A 16,718-nucleotide genomic window follows, 5' to 3' on the forward strand; every position below is an offset into this window, starting at 1 on the left:
GTGGGTTGGCATTCAATGTGGCTTTTAAAACAAATAGTTTGCTCAGTAATAAGTGGAAGAGATAGCCACCCTTAACTTCCTCAAAGCCCAGGGTCTTTCGCTGTCCTCTGCTGCCTGTTTGGTGAGGACATGGGTTCCTGATTTTTTTTTGGTCACTCTGTGGTTCTGTTGTTTTGGAGTGTAGGTTAAAGGCTGTTAAGCAGTTAGATGATTGAAGCTGCTGTTTGGGGTAATGATGAAACTTTCCTCAACTGCATGTCAGCGATTTTATCCTTGGGATTTGGGAAGTTGGCACAGTGGACTTTACTTTATCGATATTCTCTGATAACAAGTCCCAGGGCAGCTGTACCAACCTGGCACAGATGTGTGGCTTCCTCCAGAGTAGGTGACATTGGTATGACGTTAGTGTGTATCTCCTCCCACCTCACCCCCACCCGCTATCATGTTGATAAAAGCACTTGAATGAGGCATCATCATCACCATGGAAACCAGTGGTGTAGAACAAGGTGCATAACTTTGGGGAAAAGTTGGGAAAGCCTGCCCCTATGGATAATGCAGAAGGGGTTGATGATGAAGCCAACTTTAGACTCCAGCCTTCTGGTCTACCATCGGTCTTTGGCTATTTTACTACTTGCTGTCTGCCCTTCCGGTAGAGTATGTCAGGTTTGGCCAAGGCAGCAGAGCTTGGGTTGGCTTACTTGTTTGCTTTCAGTAACCTCTCTAAAGAAAAAGATTGCCCAGGAGAAGTGGTTGTGCCTAATTTATGACCTACCTGGATTGGGGACTTATTTGGGATTTTTGTGTCCTCACACACTGCCTGCCCTTTCTTTAGCTTTCCCCAGTCAAGTTGAATCCCCACTTGGAGGCACTTTCAATATAGCCTCAGCAGGGAGGGGTGGAGAAAGATCTTTTTAAGGGCAGTTTTCTTTTTAAGGGAGTTTTTAAGAACTCGACTGTCCTAGGGCCATCTATGAAAGGAGGATTGAGTGAGGAATGCTTTCTTGAAGTTTATGTTTTCTTTTCAATAGGAAAATTCCTGTAAATGATGGTGATGCTTCAAAAGCCAGACTGGAACTGAGGGAAGAAAATCCCTTGAACCACAACGTGGTAAGAGATCAATGGTTGCATATTGACAATGATAGCTGAATATCCGTGATCTGTAATCTGTACAGATTGGTGATCTGTAGTGAGCTGTGCATTATTTTGCATACCATTAAAGGGCCCTTCCAGGGTTCAGGGCAGGCTGGAGTAGAAAGGCTCTGCTGTGGGACCAGGGCTCTCCCCAAGGTCTTCTGGGTGGTGTGTTAACTTTTCGCGCTGAGTCTATCACACCAGATATAGCCACCATGTGTGCCCTATTGACTGGTGGTGCATGTGCTACTCTTACTTTTTAATAAGCTATGAGACACATTGGTGCTTCCTGCTGGATCACGTTTCCAGCCTCCATCCAGACCCTTAAGGTTTGCCTTTCCAGTAATATGTGAAAGCCAGGACTGTCTTCAGGGAGAGGAAGTCAAAAGGACGCAGCCACAGTTTGACCCATGACCTATTTATTGATTTAGAAATGAGACAGCTCAAACCCTTGGTTCCCGTTGTCCCATCGAAGATTGCGTTACATAAGTGCCTTCCTTAGTCCAGGAGAAAGGAAGGGAACACTGCCCCCCGTCCCTACCCCACCCCACCGCTAACAGGCCCGGGAGGGTTAGTATGAGTGCTGTGCCCCCATGAGTGTTGTGCCCGGTGTATTGGAATTGCTGTCCTCTAGGCTGCAGCAAAAAATTTGTGCTGAGAAGGTGAAATTTCCAGAGTTACTAGACCTAAGTAATGTACAGGCCACACGTCTGAAGGATCAACGTTCTAGATGCTTTTAACTGGTTAGACAGAGGTGAGAAAGAAAGCAGGCAGCAAGGTGCCCTGAGAAAGAGTTCGGGGTATAAGAGGAGAAAACGGGCCCAGGGTGGCCTTTATTTAACCCTGGAGCCTTTCTGCCCAGATTCTAAGGCTCATGCTGTACTGCACACGTTGGTGGTTTCTCTTATGAATGGATGTTACTGACCTGAAGAAACATCCGAAGTAACATGCCTATTCTTTTTCTGCAAAGGTTGACACCACCCCAGCCCATCGGATCGATGGCCTGGCCGCATTGGGAATGGACCGCAGTGGCCTGATCCGGGAAGGCCTCCGTGTTCCCGGGAACATCGTGTACTCCAGCTTGTGTGGCCTGGGCTCCGAGAAAGGGCGGGAGGCTGCTGCGAGCACCCTAGGCAGCCTGGGGTTTTCTTCGGAGAGAAACCCAGAGATGCAGTTCAAACCCAATACCCCCGAGACGGTGGAAGCTTCAGCTGTCTCTGGAAAGCCCCCGAATGGCTTCAGTGCTATATACAAAACTCCACCCGGAATACAAAAAAGTGCTGTGCCCACAGCAGAAGCATTGGGCTTGGAGAGGCCAGCGGGTGATAAACAGAGCCCACTCAACATCAACGGTGCTAGTTATCTGCGGCTGCCCTGGGTCAACCCTTACATGGAGGGCGCCACGCCAGCCATCTACCCTTTCCTTGACTCGCCAAATAAGTATTCACTGAACATGTACAAGGCGTTACTACCTCAGCAGTCCTACAGCTTAGCCCAGCCGCTGTATTCTCCTGTGTGCACCAATGGGGAGCGCTTTCTCTACCTGCCGCCTCCTCACTATGTGAGCCCCCACATCCCATCGTCCTTGGCTTCACCCATGAGGCTCTCGACGCCTTCGGCTTCCCCGGCCATCCCCCCTCTAGTCCACTGCCCGGACAAAAGCCTCCCATGGAAAATGGGGGTCAGTCCCGGAAATCCTGTTGACTCCCACGCCTATCCCCACATCCAGAACAGTAAACAGCCCAGGGTACCCTCTGCCAAGGCAGTCGCCAGCGGCCTGCCTGGGGACGCAGCCCTCCTGCTGCCCCCATCACCTCGGCCTTCGCCCCGTGTCCACCTCCCCACTCAGCCTACCGCAGACACCTACTCAGAATTCCACAAGCACTACGCCAGGATCTCCACCTCTCCCTCGGTCACCCTGTCGAAGCCCTACATGGCGGTCAGTAACGAGTTCCCCGTGGCCCGGCTCTCCAATGGCAAGTACCCCAAGGTTTCGGAAGGGAGTGAAAGCACCCAGCCGGTCCCCGGGCATGCCCGGAAAACAGCAGTCCAAGACAGAAAAGACAGTGGCTCGCCGCCTTTGTTGGAGAAGCAAGCGGTTACCAAAGACGTCACCGATAAGCCCCTGGACTTGTCTTCTAAGGTGGTGGATGTGGATGCTTCCAAAGCTGACCATGTGAAAAAGATGGCTCCCACAGTCCTGGTTCACAGCAGGGCTGGAAGCGGCTTAGTGCTCTCTGGAAGTGAGATTCCGAAAGAGACGTTATCTCCTCCCGGAAATGGCTGTGCTATCTATAGATCTGAAATCATTAGCACAGCTCCCTCGTCCTGGGTGGTGCCGGGGCCAAGTCCGAACGAAGAGAACAACGGCAAGAGCATGCAGCTAAAAAACAAGGCACTGGACTGGGCCATTCCGCAGCAGCGGAGTTCATCGTGCCCCCGCATGGGCGGCACGGACGCCGTGGTCAGTAGCATCTCCGGCTCGGTGTCGAGCGCGGGCCGGCCGGCCTCTGCCTCGCCAGCCCCAAACGCCAACACCGAGGGCACCAAGACGAGCAGGAGCTCGGTGGACACCACCCCGTCCGTCATCCAGCACGTGGGCCAGCCCCCGACCACCCCTGCCAAGCACGGCAGCGGCTCTGGCAGCAAAGGCGCCAAGGTTAGCAACCCAGAGCCAGGTTTCAAAGCGAGCGAGAACGGCCTCCCGCCAAGCTCAATATTTCTGTCTCCCAACGAGGCATTCAGGTCTCCACCAATCCCCTACCCCCGGAGTTACCTCCCTTACCCAGCCCCTGAGGGCATTGCGATAAGTCCTCTCTCCTTACATGGTAAAGGACCCGTCTATCCCCACCCAGTCTTGCTCCCTAATGGCAGCCTCTTTCCTGGGCACCTTGCCCCAAAGCCTGGGCTGCCCTATGGGTTGCCCACGGGCCGCCCAGAGTTTGTGACCTACCAAGATGCCCTGGGCCTGGGCATGGTGCATCCCATGCTGATATCACACACGCCCCTAGAGATCACTAAAGAGGAGAAACCAGAGAGGAGGTCCCGGTCCCACGAGAGAGCCCGTTACGAGGACCCAACCCTGCGGAATCGATTTTCCGAGATGCTCGAAGCCAGCGGTGCCAAGTTGCACCCCGAAGTCCCCGCCGACAAGAGCCTGAAGCCCAACCCCAGCTGGACTACTGGGAAAGCCGCTGTCAAGAGCGACAAGCTCGTCTATGTAGACCTTCTGCGAGAAGAACAAGATGCCAAAACCGACGCCAGCGTGCCCAAACCTGGCTTTGCGGCCGAGACCGTTGGGCAGGGCATCGAGCCCACCAAGCCCCCGACCGACCCGAGCCTGCAGCAACACCGGGATTTCATCGCCCTGAGAGAGGAGTTGGGGCGCATCAGCGACTTCCACGAGGCGTATGCGTTCAAGCAGGCTCCCGGTCAGCCAGTCTTCGGCTTAAGCAAGGAGAATGTTCCAGTAAGTACCAACAAAGAGAGCCTAGGGATGCCAGGTGCGACTCCTTTTCTCGAGTCATCACTAGGAAGCGACAGCCCCGCTGTGACTTTTGGCAAATCCCCAGAGGACCCCAAACCGTTTTGCGTGGGGAGTGCCCCATCGGGCGCGGACATGACCCCCACCTATACCAAAGACGGATCTGATGATGCCGAATCGAATGATGGCAAAGTTCTGAAACCGAAGCCGTCCAAACTGGCGAAAAGAATCGCCAACTCGGCCGGTTATGTTGGCGACCGCTTCAAGTGTGTCACTACCGAACTCTACGCAGATTCCAGTCAGCTCAGCCGAGAACAGCGGGCATTACAGGTGAGCCCCCCCACCCAAATGTCAGTCCCTTTACCAGTTGTCAGTTTTTTTTTTTTAATGTGTTAAGAGGTTTATCGGGGAGTGGGGTAGATGGGAGGGAGAGTACGGTAGGGCAGGGCCCCAGTCAGAGTTACTTAATTCAGCGTAACTGGTAATTCGGATGTATGAAACATGCCCAGTGAGGGGACTGTTGAACGATATCAATTAAGAGGTACACGTGCATTGGATACTTTTAAGTTGTTCTGTAGATTATAAGAGAACTCCATTCGAATGCTGATAACGTAAGTTTTAATTCTGGTGAAATATACCTAAAAGACTGCATGATATTTACCTATCAATTGCTTTGATTTCTCTGCCTTTACTGTAAGATAGCAAATAAACCTAGAAGTGCCGCTTTCAAATGCCTTATGTGACGTTGGTGTCACACCACATGTCTGTGGGATGTGTACGATTTTTTTTTTCACCAAAATAAAATAAAATTAAATTAAAAATAGCTCGCTTTAAAGCATGGAGTGTGTATTTACTTGCTAGTGAATTATGATAGATGTTGTATAGGCATATCCTAAGATATTTTTACTTTTAATTAAAAGATGAATAAAGCCAAATTGTTTTGCAATGTTAAGAAAAAAATTGGTTTATGCTTATAAAAATGGATGAAATTATCTAAATGATCCATTGAGTGCCCATTTTAATTACATAGATGGAAGGATTACAAGAGGACAGTATTTTATGTCTCCCCGCTGCTTACTGTGAGGTCAGTTCTTCAAATTTTTATTACTAGAATCTTACATAAACCTTTTGAGTTAAATTTCATTTCCAAATATACAAAGGGAAGTGTGTGGGCCATGGTCGTCTTTACTCATTGTGCATTTTGTTTCTCTTCTGTTGTGTTCTTGTTTCGTTTTCTCTGCATTGTGTTTTTCGTTTCGTTTTCTTTACCTTCAAAAGAGAATGTCTGTCTCTATGCAATGGTGCATGTATGGAAATACATACACCCCGCATATTTCTCTCTACACATATGACTTTATGAAAAGATTATGTGGCTACTTACATTTAGAGACTCTTCAATTTTATCTGTTAAATTTTAAAATACCTGAGTTATATCTCCTAAATTGTGGTTGGTTTTGGGCAAACTTTTCTTTGAAGATAATTTCCTTTAAGGTAAGGCAAACAAAATAGCTTTTATGGAAAAGTGGCATCTTTTTTTTTTTTTCATCTCCACTCTCTTTCTAGCGTGCAATGATGCGCTTCTCAGAGTTGGAGATGAAAGAGAGAGAAGGTGGCCACCCTGCAACCAAAGACTCCGAGGTGTGCAAATTCAGCCCAGCTGACTGGGAAAGGTTGAAAGGAAATCAGGAAAAAAAGCCAAAGTCGGTCGCCCTGGAGGAGACCATTGCTGACCAGAATGACAGTGAGACATGTAAGTAAACCCAAGAGGCATGCGAATCACCTCCATTCATGAGACAGGGCGGTTCTACTCTTAACGCAGTGGGGGGAGGAGAGAGGGAAGTGCTCACGTTGACCGGAAGTCCCGTTGGTGTCTGCCAGAACAGTGGGATTCTCTTGCAATCCGCGAAATGAAGGACTGATTGTCTTTTTTGCATGTCATATCATCCAGGAATGAAGCGTCTATAACAGATTGCTGCTTGGGACACATCTTCTTTCCTAAAGAACCACTGGGCTGGGCTGGTCTCATAGTTAGAAACGCAGCCTAGGGTGTTCCACACTGTAGCAGAGAAATGGCAAGTGTGGCCCGGGGAGCTTTGTTTTGTAGCAGAGGAATTGCAATTAGCAGCCGAAGGTGCCAAAGCCACTGCCCTGGCTTTCCCGACAGTGACAGTCTGATACAGAAGGCAAAGGACCTGTATTCTCCCCCTCCAAAAGGCCTAGGTTTTGTGGAGATTGGATAAAGGATGGCTATAGCACCAGAACGAGAGCAGAATTATTCCACCAGTTTGGGTTTGTTTGCCATCATTAGGAGCTGGTAACAGAATTCAAGAGAGCATGGCATGCATGAGGGTGCTTTTCCCCCCAGACAGAGGGCAAAGTTGGGAAAGAAAACTTGTGCATCCTTCAAGTCACTCTCTCTTCAATCCCACCAGCTGGTCATCCTCCGTGGTTGACTTTAGGATTTGCTTATGGGGCTTCCCAGATTGATAGAAGGTGCTGGCAGTGAGTGGGGCCGGCCCTCTTCCTCATTTCTTGAATGTGCCTGTGTTTGAGGCTCGAAGCCTCACAAAGGTGATTGAGGGCATCTGGGGCTAAGTTGAAGGGGGAGCCCCTGAAAGAGAAGATGACAGTCAGGGACATTGGGCACAGTTGAGAGCTCAGTGCCATCGCTGCCAAAGTCGCAAGTTTGGCATTCCCGATCAGTTCATCTGGGCCCGAGGGACTTTGAAGATTTTGTGGTCTGGGAGAGCCTTGGGGAACCGTCAAACAAATGCCATCGGCCAGAGTTCTGAGCAAGGTAAACCAGGACTAGTTTGTTCAGAGTTCAGCCTAGAGAAGTTTCTGTCACCCACAAATGGTGACCTTGCCCAAATGCGAGGGACTTTTGATGTCCCTGAAGTAAATAAAGGACCTATCACTCCTTTTCACCTCAGAGGGTTAACTCTGGGGACAGGGAGGGTCCAAGCCACTAAAGCAGAAAAAGAACATACTTCCTCCCTAATGGTGCTTTCTGCCAGACTTGCCAGTTGCTGTTGTAACATTGTAGCCTAATGGCTAATATTTGTAACATCAGCTCTTGGGAAGGTTTCTCAGAGGGAGTTAGTGGCAACCGGGTAGGGCTGAGGTGACAGACTGTACATCTATAGAGGGGACCCAGCTCTTAATTGCGAACCCCTGCTTGCCCCGGGGGGAAGGCCAAGAAAGCTGGAGTTCTTAGAAGGGCAGGGAATTGGCCAACTCAGGTATTTTGCCCAACTTTGGTTTTTGAGTAAGATGGCCAAACCCAGAGCAGCTACCACCCTTCAGATCTGAGAGGTGATGACACAGCTCAGCATTGCCCCTTCCTTCCCAGGGAAATCTGTGTCCTTCCTGTCTTTTTTTTTTTTCCTCCTGCCAAACCTAGGGAGGAGAGTTCATTGTGGCCCATGGAGTGAGAGGCAGGGGCCCATTCTCCCCTCCGCCACACCCCTCCAAGCTTCTGACCAATTGGCACTGAGCACTTGTGCAACAAGGTATGGCAGAAAGAACAGAGGAAGGGCTGAGGAAGGTGCAGCTGGCTTGGGGCATAGAGGGCTGCTTTCAGATATTTCAGGATTGGCAAAGAAGAAGGAGGTCACAGGTCACCATCCCTAGACTCTTCAGGGACTTGTAGGTTGTATTCAATAAAGAGGAGTAACCAAGGAAGCCCTCAAACAGCATCCTTGCTGCTGCCACTGCCACCTTCTCATACAGGGCCAGCGCCTTGGCAAGGGGGAGGGGTTGGACAGCAGGTGCTGGGTCCACTCAGCTGCAAATGAACTGGCCTCTCTTGTCCATCACATTGCTCACCCCGGGAGGTACCAGTAGCTTCTAGTCTTCTTTTTCACAAGTGCCTGAGATGGAGGAGTGCTTATGGCAAGGCCTCTGCTACCAGGGGTGTGTGTCATGTTGCAGGGCTGGGGGGGGGGGGCTTATGAAAAGTGAACCCACTTGAAAACAAGGGTCAGGATTTTCATTTATTTACTCCCCAAGAGAGTCCACTGGCTTAATTCAACTTTAATCTTAGAAGTTCAACAAATGAGTTGGGGGGGGCGGGGCTCCTCCAGCTTGAAAGTTCATGAGTACACTTGTCACCTGGCACTCTGAGGGGCCCTTTGAAGATGGGGGAAAGACAAAGAAGCATTGGCCTCTGCCTTCCAAAAGGTGCCAGGATTGCTTCCCTTGTAGCCACTTGATTGGGGTGGATCTAGAACCTGCTTGTGGCCCTGCCGCAAGGGGAGCTGTAGGAAGCCTGAATATGAGGGTTTCCCGTCACTTCTTAGCTCCAGAAACTTCCCATCTTGGGGAGCCACCTGTGTTTTGCAAACAACTTTGCATCGGAACCTCAGAGGGATTCCCATCACTTCCTCCATGGTGGACGGTCTCCAAAAGGTCAGCTTCAGCTGGAGGCGATTTTGTCATCCACAGCAAAGAGAGTTTAAATTGGGCTTGGGGTTGAGGGCAGCCCTCAAATGTCCCATTACTCTCTCCCATCTTGTTTAAGGCTCACCGGTCCTGGTCACCACAGTGGTGAGGTTGCTTTGTTGCTGCAGCGACTCGTAACAGTTACCATGGCAATACTCACTATGAGGTACTGCTGTGGCACAACCAGGGTGTAAACTATGGGATGCATGTACTGTGAGTCATAGGATTGTGCTGCAGGGGAGCAAGTGTTAAAACATGAACCACCCAGCTCCACTCACATCTGCCTGGATCGTGTGACCAAGGGCACATATGGCTTCCTGCTCATAGACCTGCCACCAGAGTAGCAGCCATGGTAGAACCTAATGGTTAGGACCTCGTCTCCTTTGCCCCTTTTCCTGCCTGGCCTTCGAGGGTGATCCTGCAGTTTGTGGTTGAAAGGGCCTCGGTCGTTGGAAGAGATCTGACTTGAGGGGTACAGAAAGGCCCCGGGGCCTCCCCCCCTCCCCCCACGCTTTCTCTCCCACCCCTACCCCCACCCCCTACCCATGCTGGTGGCCTTGTATCAGGTTTGGCCCTCTTGGGGATTAACAGACCCATCTTAGGGCCAGTAACATCCTTACAGGATTCAGAATCTCTGGCTGTGGCTTGGGAGGTTGAGGGAGGGGGGCAGACTGAGTGAGTTTAGGAAATGAGCCTCTTGGGGAAACAGAGAAGCAGGCAGCTAAGCTAAGAGTATGGGTGGGTGTGACTTCATTGAGCGCTGAATTTAGCAGTCAGGGCTCCTGAGAATAGTTCAGGTCTCACACTCAAGGGTGTTCTTTACCCCTCTCCCCCTTTGTGCCAGCCACTGCAAAGGATGACTACCTGTCCCTAAAGCCACCAGCCCTGGAGTACAATCGCCGGCTAAATAGGCAGCGATGGGGAGTCAGAGGGGCCACCCCATCAGTGTGGAAAGGGGTGCACCTCCCGCCCTCCATCCACACCATGCTTTTGCCAAGAGCTGTAAGAGACTAGGAAACCCAAAAGAAAGGGCCTGTTTTTTTAGGGGGTGCACTTGTTCAATAAGTGAGCAGTAACCTGTAGGACAGGGAGAGATGACCCTCCCCCAGTTGGTCAGTGTCAGTGCTTGCTAATGATGCCTGTGAAGTACGTGACAACAAGCTTTCGAGGTGGTTTTCAATGAATAGAAGATGCCGGCAGTTCGGCAGTTCAGTTCGGCAGTTCGGGGCAAAAGGTCCTGGGGTCAGGGAAGTGGGGAGTAGTGATGAGCTTTGAAAGTATTTCACTGTCAGGAAGGACGTTGGCAGTGAGGGTGGATTCCACACCCAAGCGGAAAACCTTCTGCCTGGGAAAGATGCCTCTTTAGACAGGATCTAGAGCGTTAGAGATCCAGGCAACTGTATGAAACCTGGAAGTTGAACCTCAAGCACTTGGGGGTTTAGCGATTTTTAATGTGATCAGGAAAGGGTCTCTGATGTGGAAAGGAAGGCAGCCAGCAGGGCAGTTCCTGATTCCTTCGTGCTGCTGCATGGCCTTGGGTGCCACCAGTTCACCCTGTTTTCGAACCACCTGGCTGGACACCATGTTTTCTCCCAAGGAGTAAAAGCACCCATTTTCAAATGAGTTTTCAAATTGCCCAACATGGTCATCTCACTATGTCCCCAGTGCTTCTTCTGGGACTTTTGGGTAAGACAGATTGGACCAGGAAATGAAATTATATCATTGGGGGGGGGATTCGCACCTTAAATTTTTATCAATCTAGGGACAAAAAGCAAACCAGTTTGAGAGTCTTAGCATCCTTTTGTTAAAGTCAATTTGCAGCCTCTCTATTTGGCTATGCCTTCACCTGTTTTTATAAAGGCCGCCCCTGGGAGATGGTATGCAGTTAAATAATGTCCCCACTTGACAGCTGGAGGGGGCCAAGTTGTAAAGCAGCTCGGTTACTGCCACAGCGGTTCCGGGGAAGGTCACTGAGCAGATGAAATGAGCGCCCTCAGCCCGCCTTCACTTCCAAGGGCCACGGCTTAGTCCAGTCGTCAGTATCTGCAGTCCAGAAGCCTAAATGGTGTGTGTGGGGGGGAGGCATGGGGTGTCTTGTATGTTTCCTGTTTTTGCTGAGTTTTGTGTCAGGACACTGCCCTGATGAAGGACCTGTGTTGGCTAAGTTCTTGGATGCCTGCCAAGTGCCAGGTGTAGCTCAGAGAGGCTGGAGAGTGACATTCTCTGGAAGGGGGTTCCAGCTGCTGAGCGGTGATCTTTGTAGCTGTTCCTATGGACAACATGAGTGGAAGGAAGATTGCTTGGGGAAACTTGACCATTCATTTCCAAGGGTAGATTCTGCCCCACCTCCCACTTTAGGGTACCTGTGGACAGGAAGAGGTGAGCCAAGGCCCAGGGTGCAGCTCACCATCAGAACTGAGTGAACTGAATGCTGGGAATCCCCACCCCACTACAGCTCCTCAGTGGATGAGCAGAGGTGGCCGGAAACGGGAGTGATCATGCAAGAAGACATGGGGAAGGAGGGGGGGGATATTATCAGTACAGGAGATGTATGTTTATTACCTGATCTGGGAAATGGCCTATGTAGCTTAACTTGGTGCTACCCAAACCCTAAACTCCTACCCCTCTGGGGGTGGATGTGCAGGACATTTTAGGCCACAGGGGTGAATACCAGAGGTTCCATAACTATCGTTTATATCTTATCGTGTATTAGGGAAAACCCAACCAGCACAGCAGTCAATGAGTTATTTCTTAGGCTGGAGCAAAAGTAAGAAGCAGTGTGGAGCTAGGATGCCTTACAGCTTGAGCTGGGGTGCAGAAATGACACAGGTACTGTTACAGGACACAGAATAGTGAGTGCTGGCCTAGCATGGAAGAGGTAACACCTGGCAATGGAGGGATAGAGTCTTATCTTTGGATTTCCTTTAGATTCTATGTCTGAAGGAATGAGTAAGGGGGAGTGTCTGGGTGGGGTGACAAATGTCCCCGGAGTTGTGCATGGTGTCACTGAGGTGCTTGGATCTTCCTCTTCTGGACAGGGAGGGGCTTCCCCCTTGCTTGGACAGGAATTGGAGGCACTTCCGTGGTTTCACTGATGGCTCTCCCTCCACAGGTGTGAGAAAGGGGGAAGCGCAATCATCAGATGAAGTTCTTTGCCATTGCCTGTGAAACTCTTGCATGTGCTAGGAACCAGCCTTTCTTTTGGCTATTCTGGACCTCTCTTCCCAGCATTATGGGTCTGCCCAGGTTCTCTTCCTCCCTTTGCCTGTCTTACAGACCGTGGAGGCCTAGCTCCCTCCAAGAGAGACCAGTGACTCTTGCTTTTCAAGGAATTGGGCTTATTTCAACGTTCTTTTGTTTCGTATCCCCTTTTTCTTCACCCCCTTCCCCTGTTGAACCAAGTGACTATTTGGGGGATATTTGGTCTCTTTATGACATCAGCTTTCTGCTTATGTCAAATTAATGACCTGAACAAATATCCCAATAGCAAGATTTAGGGCAGCCCTGGCTCAGTTGGATCTTCCCGCCCAGAGATGGGGCTAGGTGTGCTTTAAAAGGCTCATGTTGATCTTTCATCTCCCTCCTCCGTTCTCACTTGCCCTTAACTAGAAAAAGGAAAATCTGTGTGCGTGGCATACAGCCCCACTTCCTGCCTCACTTCCGGATTGTCTCCAGGGTGCCCTTGCTTTGAAGAGTTCTATTTCTGAGAGCTTTAGGCTTCAAATGTGTGAGGGCCCCACTCGCCAGAGAAGGGTAGTGTATGTTAATAGCAGGTTACTTCGGGCATAGAGGTGCCCCCACCCCCACCCCCCACCTCCACACTCCAGGTCCTGGCCTGTGATGGTGACCTTTTGGGTCTTCATTATGTATTATCTCTTTCCTTCTCCTCAGGCGAGTATAGCTCTGGAAACAAACATGATCCCTTTGAAGCTCCAGAGGACTTTATGGACAGGCAGCCTCTGAGCGAGCAGCCCGCTGAGCAGGCGGTCACAGACCCACCCCACAGCCCCACCCTCCGACTGGACCGAAAACGCAAAGTCTCAGGGGACAGCAGCCAAACAGAGACCCCCGTGGAAGAGCTGCCAGAGGACCCTCTGCTGAAGGCCAAGCGAAGACGGATCTCGAAAGGTGAGCTTTGGGCGGCTTTAGCCTGCCTGCTTGCTTGCCTGCTTGCCTGCCTGCCTGGGGTGGGGCACGGGGCGGGGGTGGGGGCCTGTGCATGCGGCCAAAGGCGGACGGACATGTAGGTGTGGGGTGCGGGGCGTGAGGCGTGAGGGGAAGTCACAGGGCAGGGAGTTGGCCCCAGGATTCCCACCCTGGAGTCCCAGGGAGAAGGGCTACACCTCCCGCCCCCACCCCCCCCAACCAAAGCCAGATGCAGGAGCTCAAGCCCAAAGTTGGCCTAAGACAGGCCCACCTCCCCAGACTGGGTGACAGGCTCAAGTAGAGGCAGCACCCCTGCCCCCCCTCCTCCCTCCCTCCCCATTAGTGATGCGTACTGACAGTTTTTGTTCCCCTGAGGGGGCTTTTTGATTAATTCGTAGTTATTTCTCCATTAGATGACTGGCCTGAGAGGGAAATGACAAACAGTTCCTCTAACCACTTAGAAGACCCACATTGTAATGAGCTGACCAACCTGAAGGTGTGCATTGAATTAACAGGGCTCCATCCTAAAAAGCAACGCCACTTGCTGCACCTTAGAGAACGGTGGGAACAGCAGGTGTCAGCTGCAGAGAGCAAACCCGGACGGCAAAGCAGGAAGGAAGTGACCCAGGCAGCTCTGCCTGAGGTCACTGCCCAGGGGCATAACATCACCGAAGAGAAACCCAGCAGAAAAAGGGCAGAGGCCAAAGGCAATAGATGCTGGTCAGAGGAGTCCCTCAAATCCAACGAGAATGAACAAGGTACGCAGAAGCCACCCCCGGCCCCCCTGCACTGGCTGCCTGAGGCCCGGGGGGAATGGGCAGTGACAGGACTTTTAGTGCCACAGAAGTTGACTCTTGAGTAGAATGGCAGGCAGGCCAGGAGAAGAGGGCTTCCCTGTCCTCTCCCCACTTCTTCTGAACCCCTTTGATTTGAACGTACAGTGGAGGGGGCACAGCAGAGATGGGGAAGTTTGAATACCCAGGCTGCCCCTCACCCAGTCTGTGGCTGGGCCGGAAGGGAAGTTCAGGAGGACTCAGGGCACTTGGCAGTGCCCTCCTTCCAGCTCCGGCCTGCCTCCTGTCCCTAGGTTCTCCTGAGCAACTAAGACTGGCCTGCCTTGGCAAGGTCCTGCACCCAGGCCCAGTGGGCGGGGGGTGCTGCAGGGGCAAGGTGGCGCGTGTGGGAGAGCCGGAAGAGCTGGCTTTTGCCCTCTCCTCTGGGCTCTTTCGAGAAACTTGCCACTTAGTGTTTTCCGATGAACCTATTTGCCACTTGAATGTGGGGTAATGAAAATAGGAACAATTGGAACACGTAATTGGGTGCTCTTTTAAAAACCTGAAGCCGCTTCGGTGATCAGTTTTGACAATGGGCTTTTTTTTCTGCACTCCCCCCCCCCCTTACAACCCAGTAACGCCTGCCTTTCTTCTCTCTCTCCTGCCCGCCACCCCCACCCCTCCGTATTTAGGTTTGCCTGTGTTCTCAGGTTCTCCGTCCATGAAGGGTCTTTCATCCACCAATGCAAACGGCAAAAAGCAGACTCAGCCGAGCTGCACGCCAGCCTCAAGGCTGCCTGCCAAACAGCAGAAAATTAAAGAAAGCCAGAAGACAGATGTGCTGTGCGCAGATGAAGATGGGGAACGCCAGCCCGCCTCCCTGCTGCAGAAATATACCGACAGCAGTGAGAAGCCATCGGGGAAACGACTGTGCAAGACCAAGCACTGCCATGAGTCGAGGACAGGGCTGTCCCTGACCGGGGACTACTATGTGGAGAATGCCGATGGCAAGGTACTCCTGCAAGCCGGCTCCTCTCTCGCAGCCCCTCCCCTCCTGTCCTTTGCCTGAACTCCTTCCCCAAACATTACTCCCATGATCCAACCCAGAGGGACGTGTGTCCCAGGCGGAGGTGAAGTTTCAAACTAGTAGCAGCAAAAAAAAACCCCTCCCTAGGCATCCCCAACTGCCCCCCCATTCCCTACCCCCACCCCCAGTAAAAGAAAAAAAAAAAAAAAAGACAGGAAGGAAAAAGTGCTTTCTTCCATTCAGGTTTGTAACCTGAAGAAGGGTAGGAGGGACAGAGGCTGGTGTTTGAAAACCAGCCTGCTTCAACTGTGTCCGCCCGCCTGGGTGTTTTGTGTTGTTTTTTTTTAATGCTAGGTAACCGTCCGGAGATTCCGGAAGCGACCCGAGCCGAGTTCGGACTATGACTTATCACCAGCCAAGGCAGACCAGAAGCCCTTCGACCGCCTGCAGCAATTGCTACCAGCCTCCCAGTCCTCGCAGCTGCCACGCGCAGCCTCCCCTCAAGAGACCACCCAGTCACGCCCCATGCCCCCAGAAGCCCGGAGACTGATCGTCAATAAGAACGCCGGTGAGACACTCCTGCAGCGGGCAGCCCGGCTTGGCTACGAGGTGAGTCTCCCTGCAGGGTGAATGTGGGGGGGGGGGGACGGTGGGGGTGGTCGTTGACGTGGTGTCAGTGCGGGGGTGGGGTGGGAGAGAGGGGGCGGCTCAGGCTGGGCTGGGTTTTCCAGCAGGATGTTTGTGCTCGCCCCACTCTGGCGGCGGTCTCTTTGGTGGCTTGTTCAATCGCGGTGTGAAAAGAAAGGCTTCTCTGATGTTCGCTCATGTTCAGGCAGGTAGGCTGCTCCGGCATCCTCTGGTCCTGCTCACTTTATCTCTGATAGAAAATCTGACACAACCCAGAGCTTGGCGACTGGGGGGAATTTCAATGAGCCTTTCTGGATTCTGATTAGCAAGAGCGAGAGAAGTTTCTCGCCTCTATTTCGGGTTGTTGCCTGCGCTGTTCCAGCAAGGGGTGGGGGAGCCCTGTACAGGAAGGGGATGGGAGCGCTTTTACTGGGCTGAGGAGTGGGGGGGAGGGGTGAAGGAGCCTCTGGGGCTTTGCCCCAAATTCACCACTGGCTCCCCCATGATCTGCACCCCACCCCCACCCCTGGCATGGCCGATGATAGCAGTTTGCTTATATTGAGTCCATATGGGCCGTATTCACTCATTTAACCCTTTCATCAATGTCATGTGCTCGTGACTTGTAGTATCCTTGATTTCAGATGGGGAAACTAAGCCCCAGGGGGGGTTAGATGACTTTTGCCCATGCTTGCACAGCTAGTAAACAGGGGAACCAGGATTCAGTTTGGCATTCTGAATTCAGGTCGGAATTGACCTTTTTTACAGCTTAAAGCCTCTTTCAGATACGTTACTCCCTTCACCTCTTGTGTGTCTCCCCCACCACACGCTCTTCAGTTGAAATTGTGATGCAATAGCCCACCGGGCAAAGGCTTTTTTGCTTTTTGTTTTGTTTGTTTTTTTAATGCTGACGCCAGCCCTTTGGGAGTTGAATGGTGAAAATCACCCACGGCTTGCAATGTGGAGGGAGGGGCCAGAGCCCTTGCTCCCACACCTCGGCCAGCTCTGTGCCACTGCCCACTGTGCCTCGATGAGCCTTTCTCTGTTATGACGGCCCAGCAGCCGGCTGCCCCTTGACCCAGAGTCCATC

The 16,718-nt window shown here is 51.8% G+C and overlaps 1 protein-coding gene across 11 annotated transcripts in view; it reads left to right on the plus strand.

Moving 5' to 3' along the window:
• Positions 1 to 16,718, plus strand: part of BCOR (BCL6 corepressor) — a 112,616-nt gene that overhangs the window by 87,131 nt on the left and 8,767 nt on the right. For 6 of the 11 annotated variants that reach the window (XM_077145833.1, XM_077145831.1, XM_077145834.1 and 3 more), the window contains exons 3-10: positions 1,029 to 1,107; positions 2,102 to 4,945; positions 5,646 to 5,699; positions 6,179 to 6,365; positions 12,950 to 13,186; positions 13,618 to 13,962; positions 14,670 to 14,989; positions 15,359 to 15,613. In XM_077145833.1, coding sequence (XP_077001948.1) covers positions 1,029 to 1,107; positions 2,102 to 4,945; positions 5,646 to 5,699; positions 6,179 to 6,365; positions 12,950 to 13,186; positions 13,618 to 13,962; positions 14,670 to 14,989; positions 15,359 to 15,613 — 4,321 coding nt within the window. The remainder of the gene's footprint in view (positions 1 to 1,028; positions 1,108 to 2,101; positions 4,946 to 5,645; positions 5,700 to 6,178; positions 6,366 to 12,949; positions 13,187 to 13,617; positions 13,963 to 14,669; positions 14,990 to 15,358; positions 15,614 to 16,718) is intronic. The other 5 variants (XM_077145836.1, XM_077145838.1, XM_077145840.1 and 2 more) reach the window with 5 other exon arrangements.

This window comes from Tamandua tetradactyla, chromosome X, assembly GCF_023851605.1.
Source record: "Tamandua tetradactyla isolate mTamTet1 chromosome X, mTamTet1.pri, whole genome shotgun sequence".
In the NCBI taxonomy this organism is placed as follows: Eukaryota; Metazoa; Chordata; class Mammalia; order Pilosa; family Myrmecophagidae; genus Tamandua; species Tamandua tetradactyla.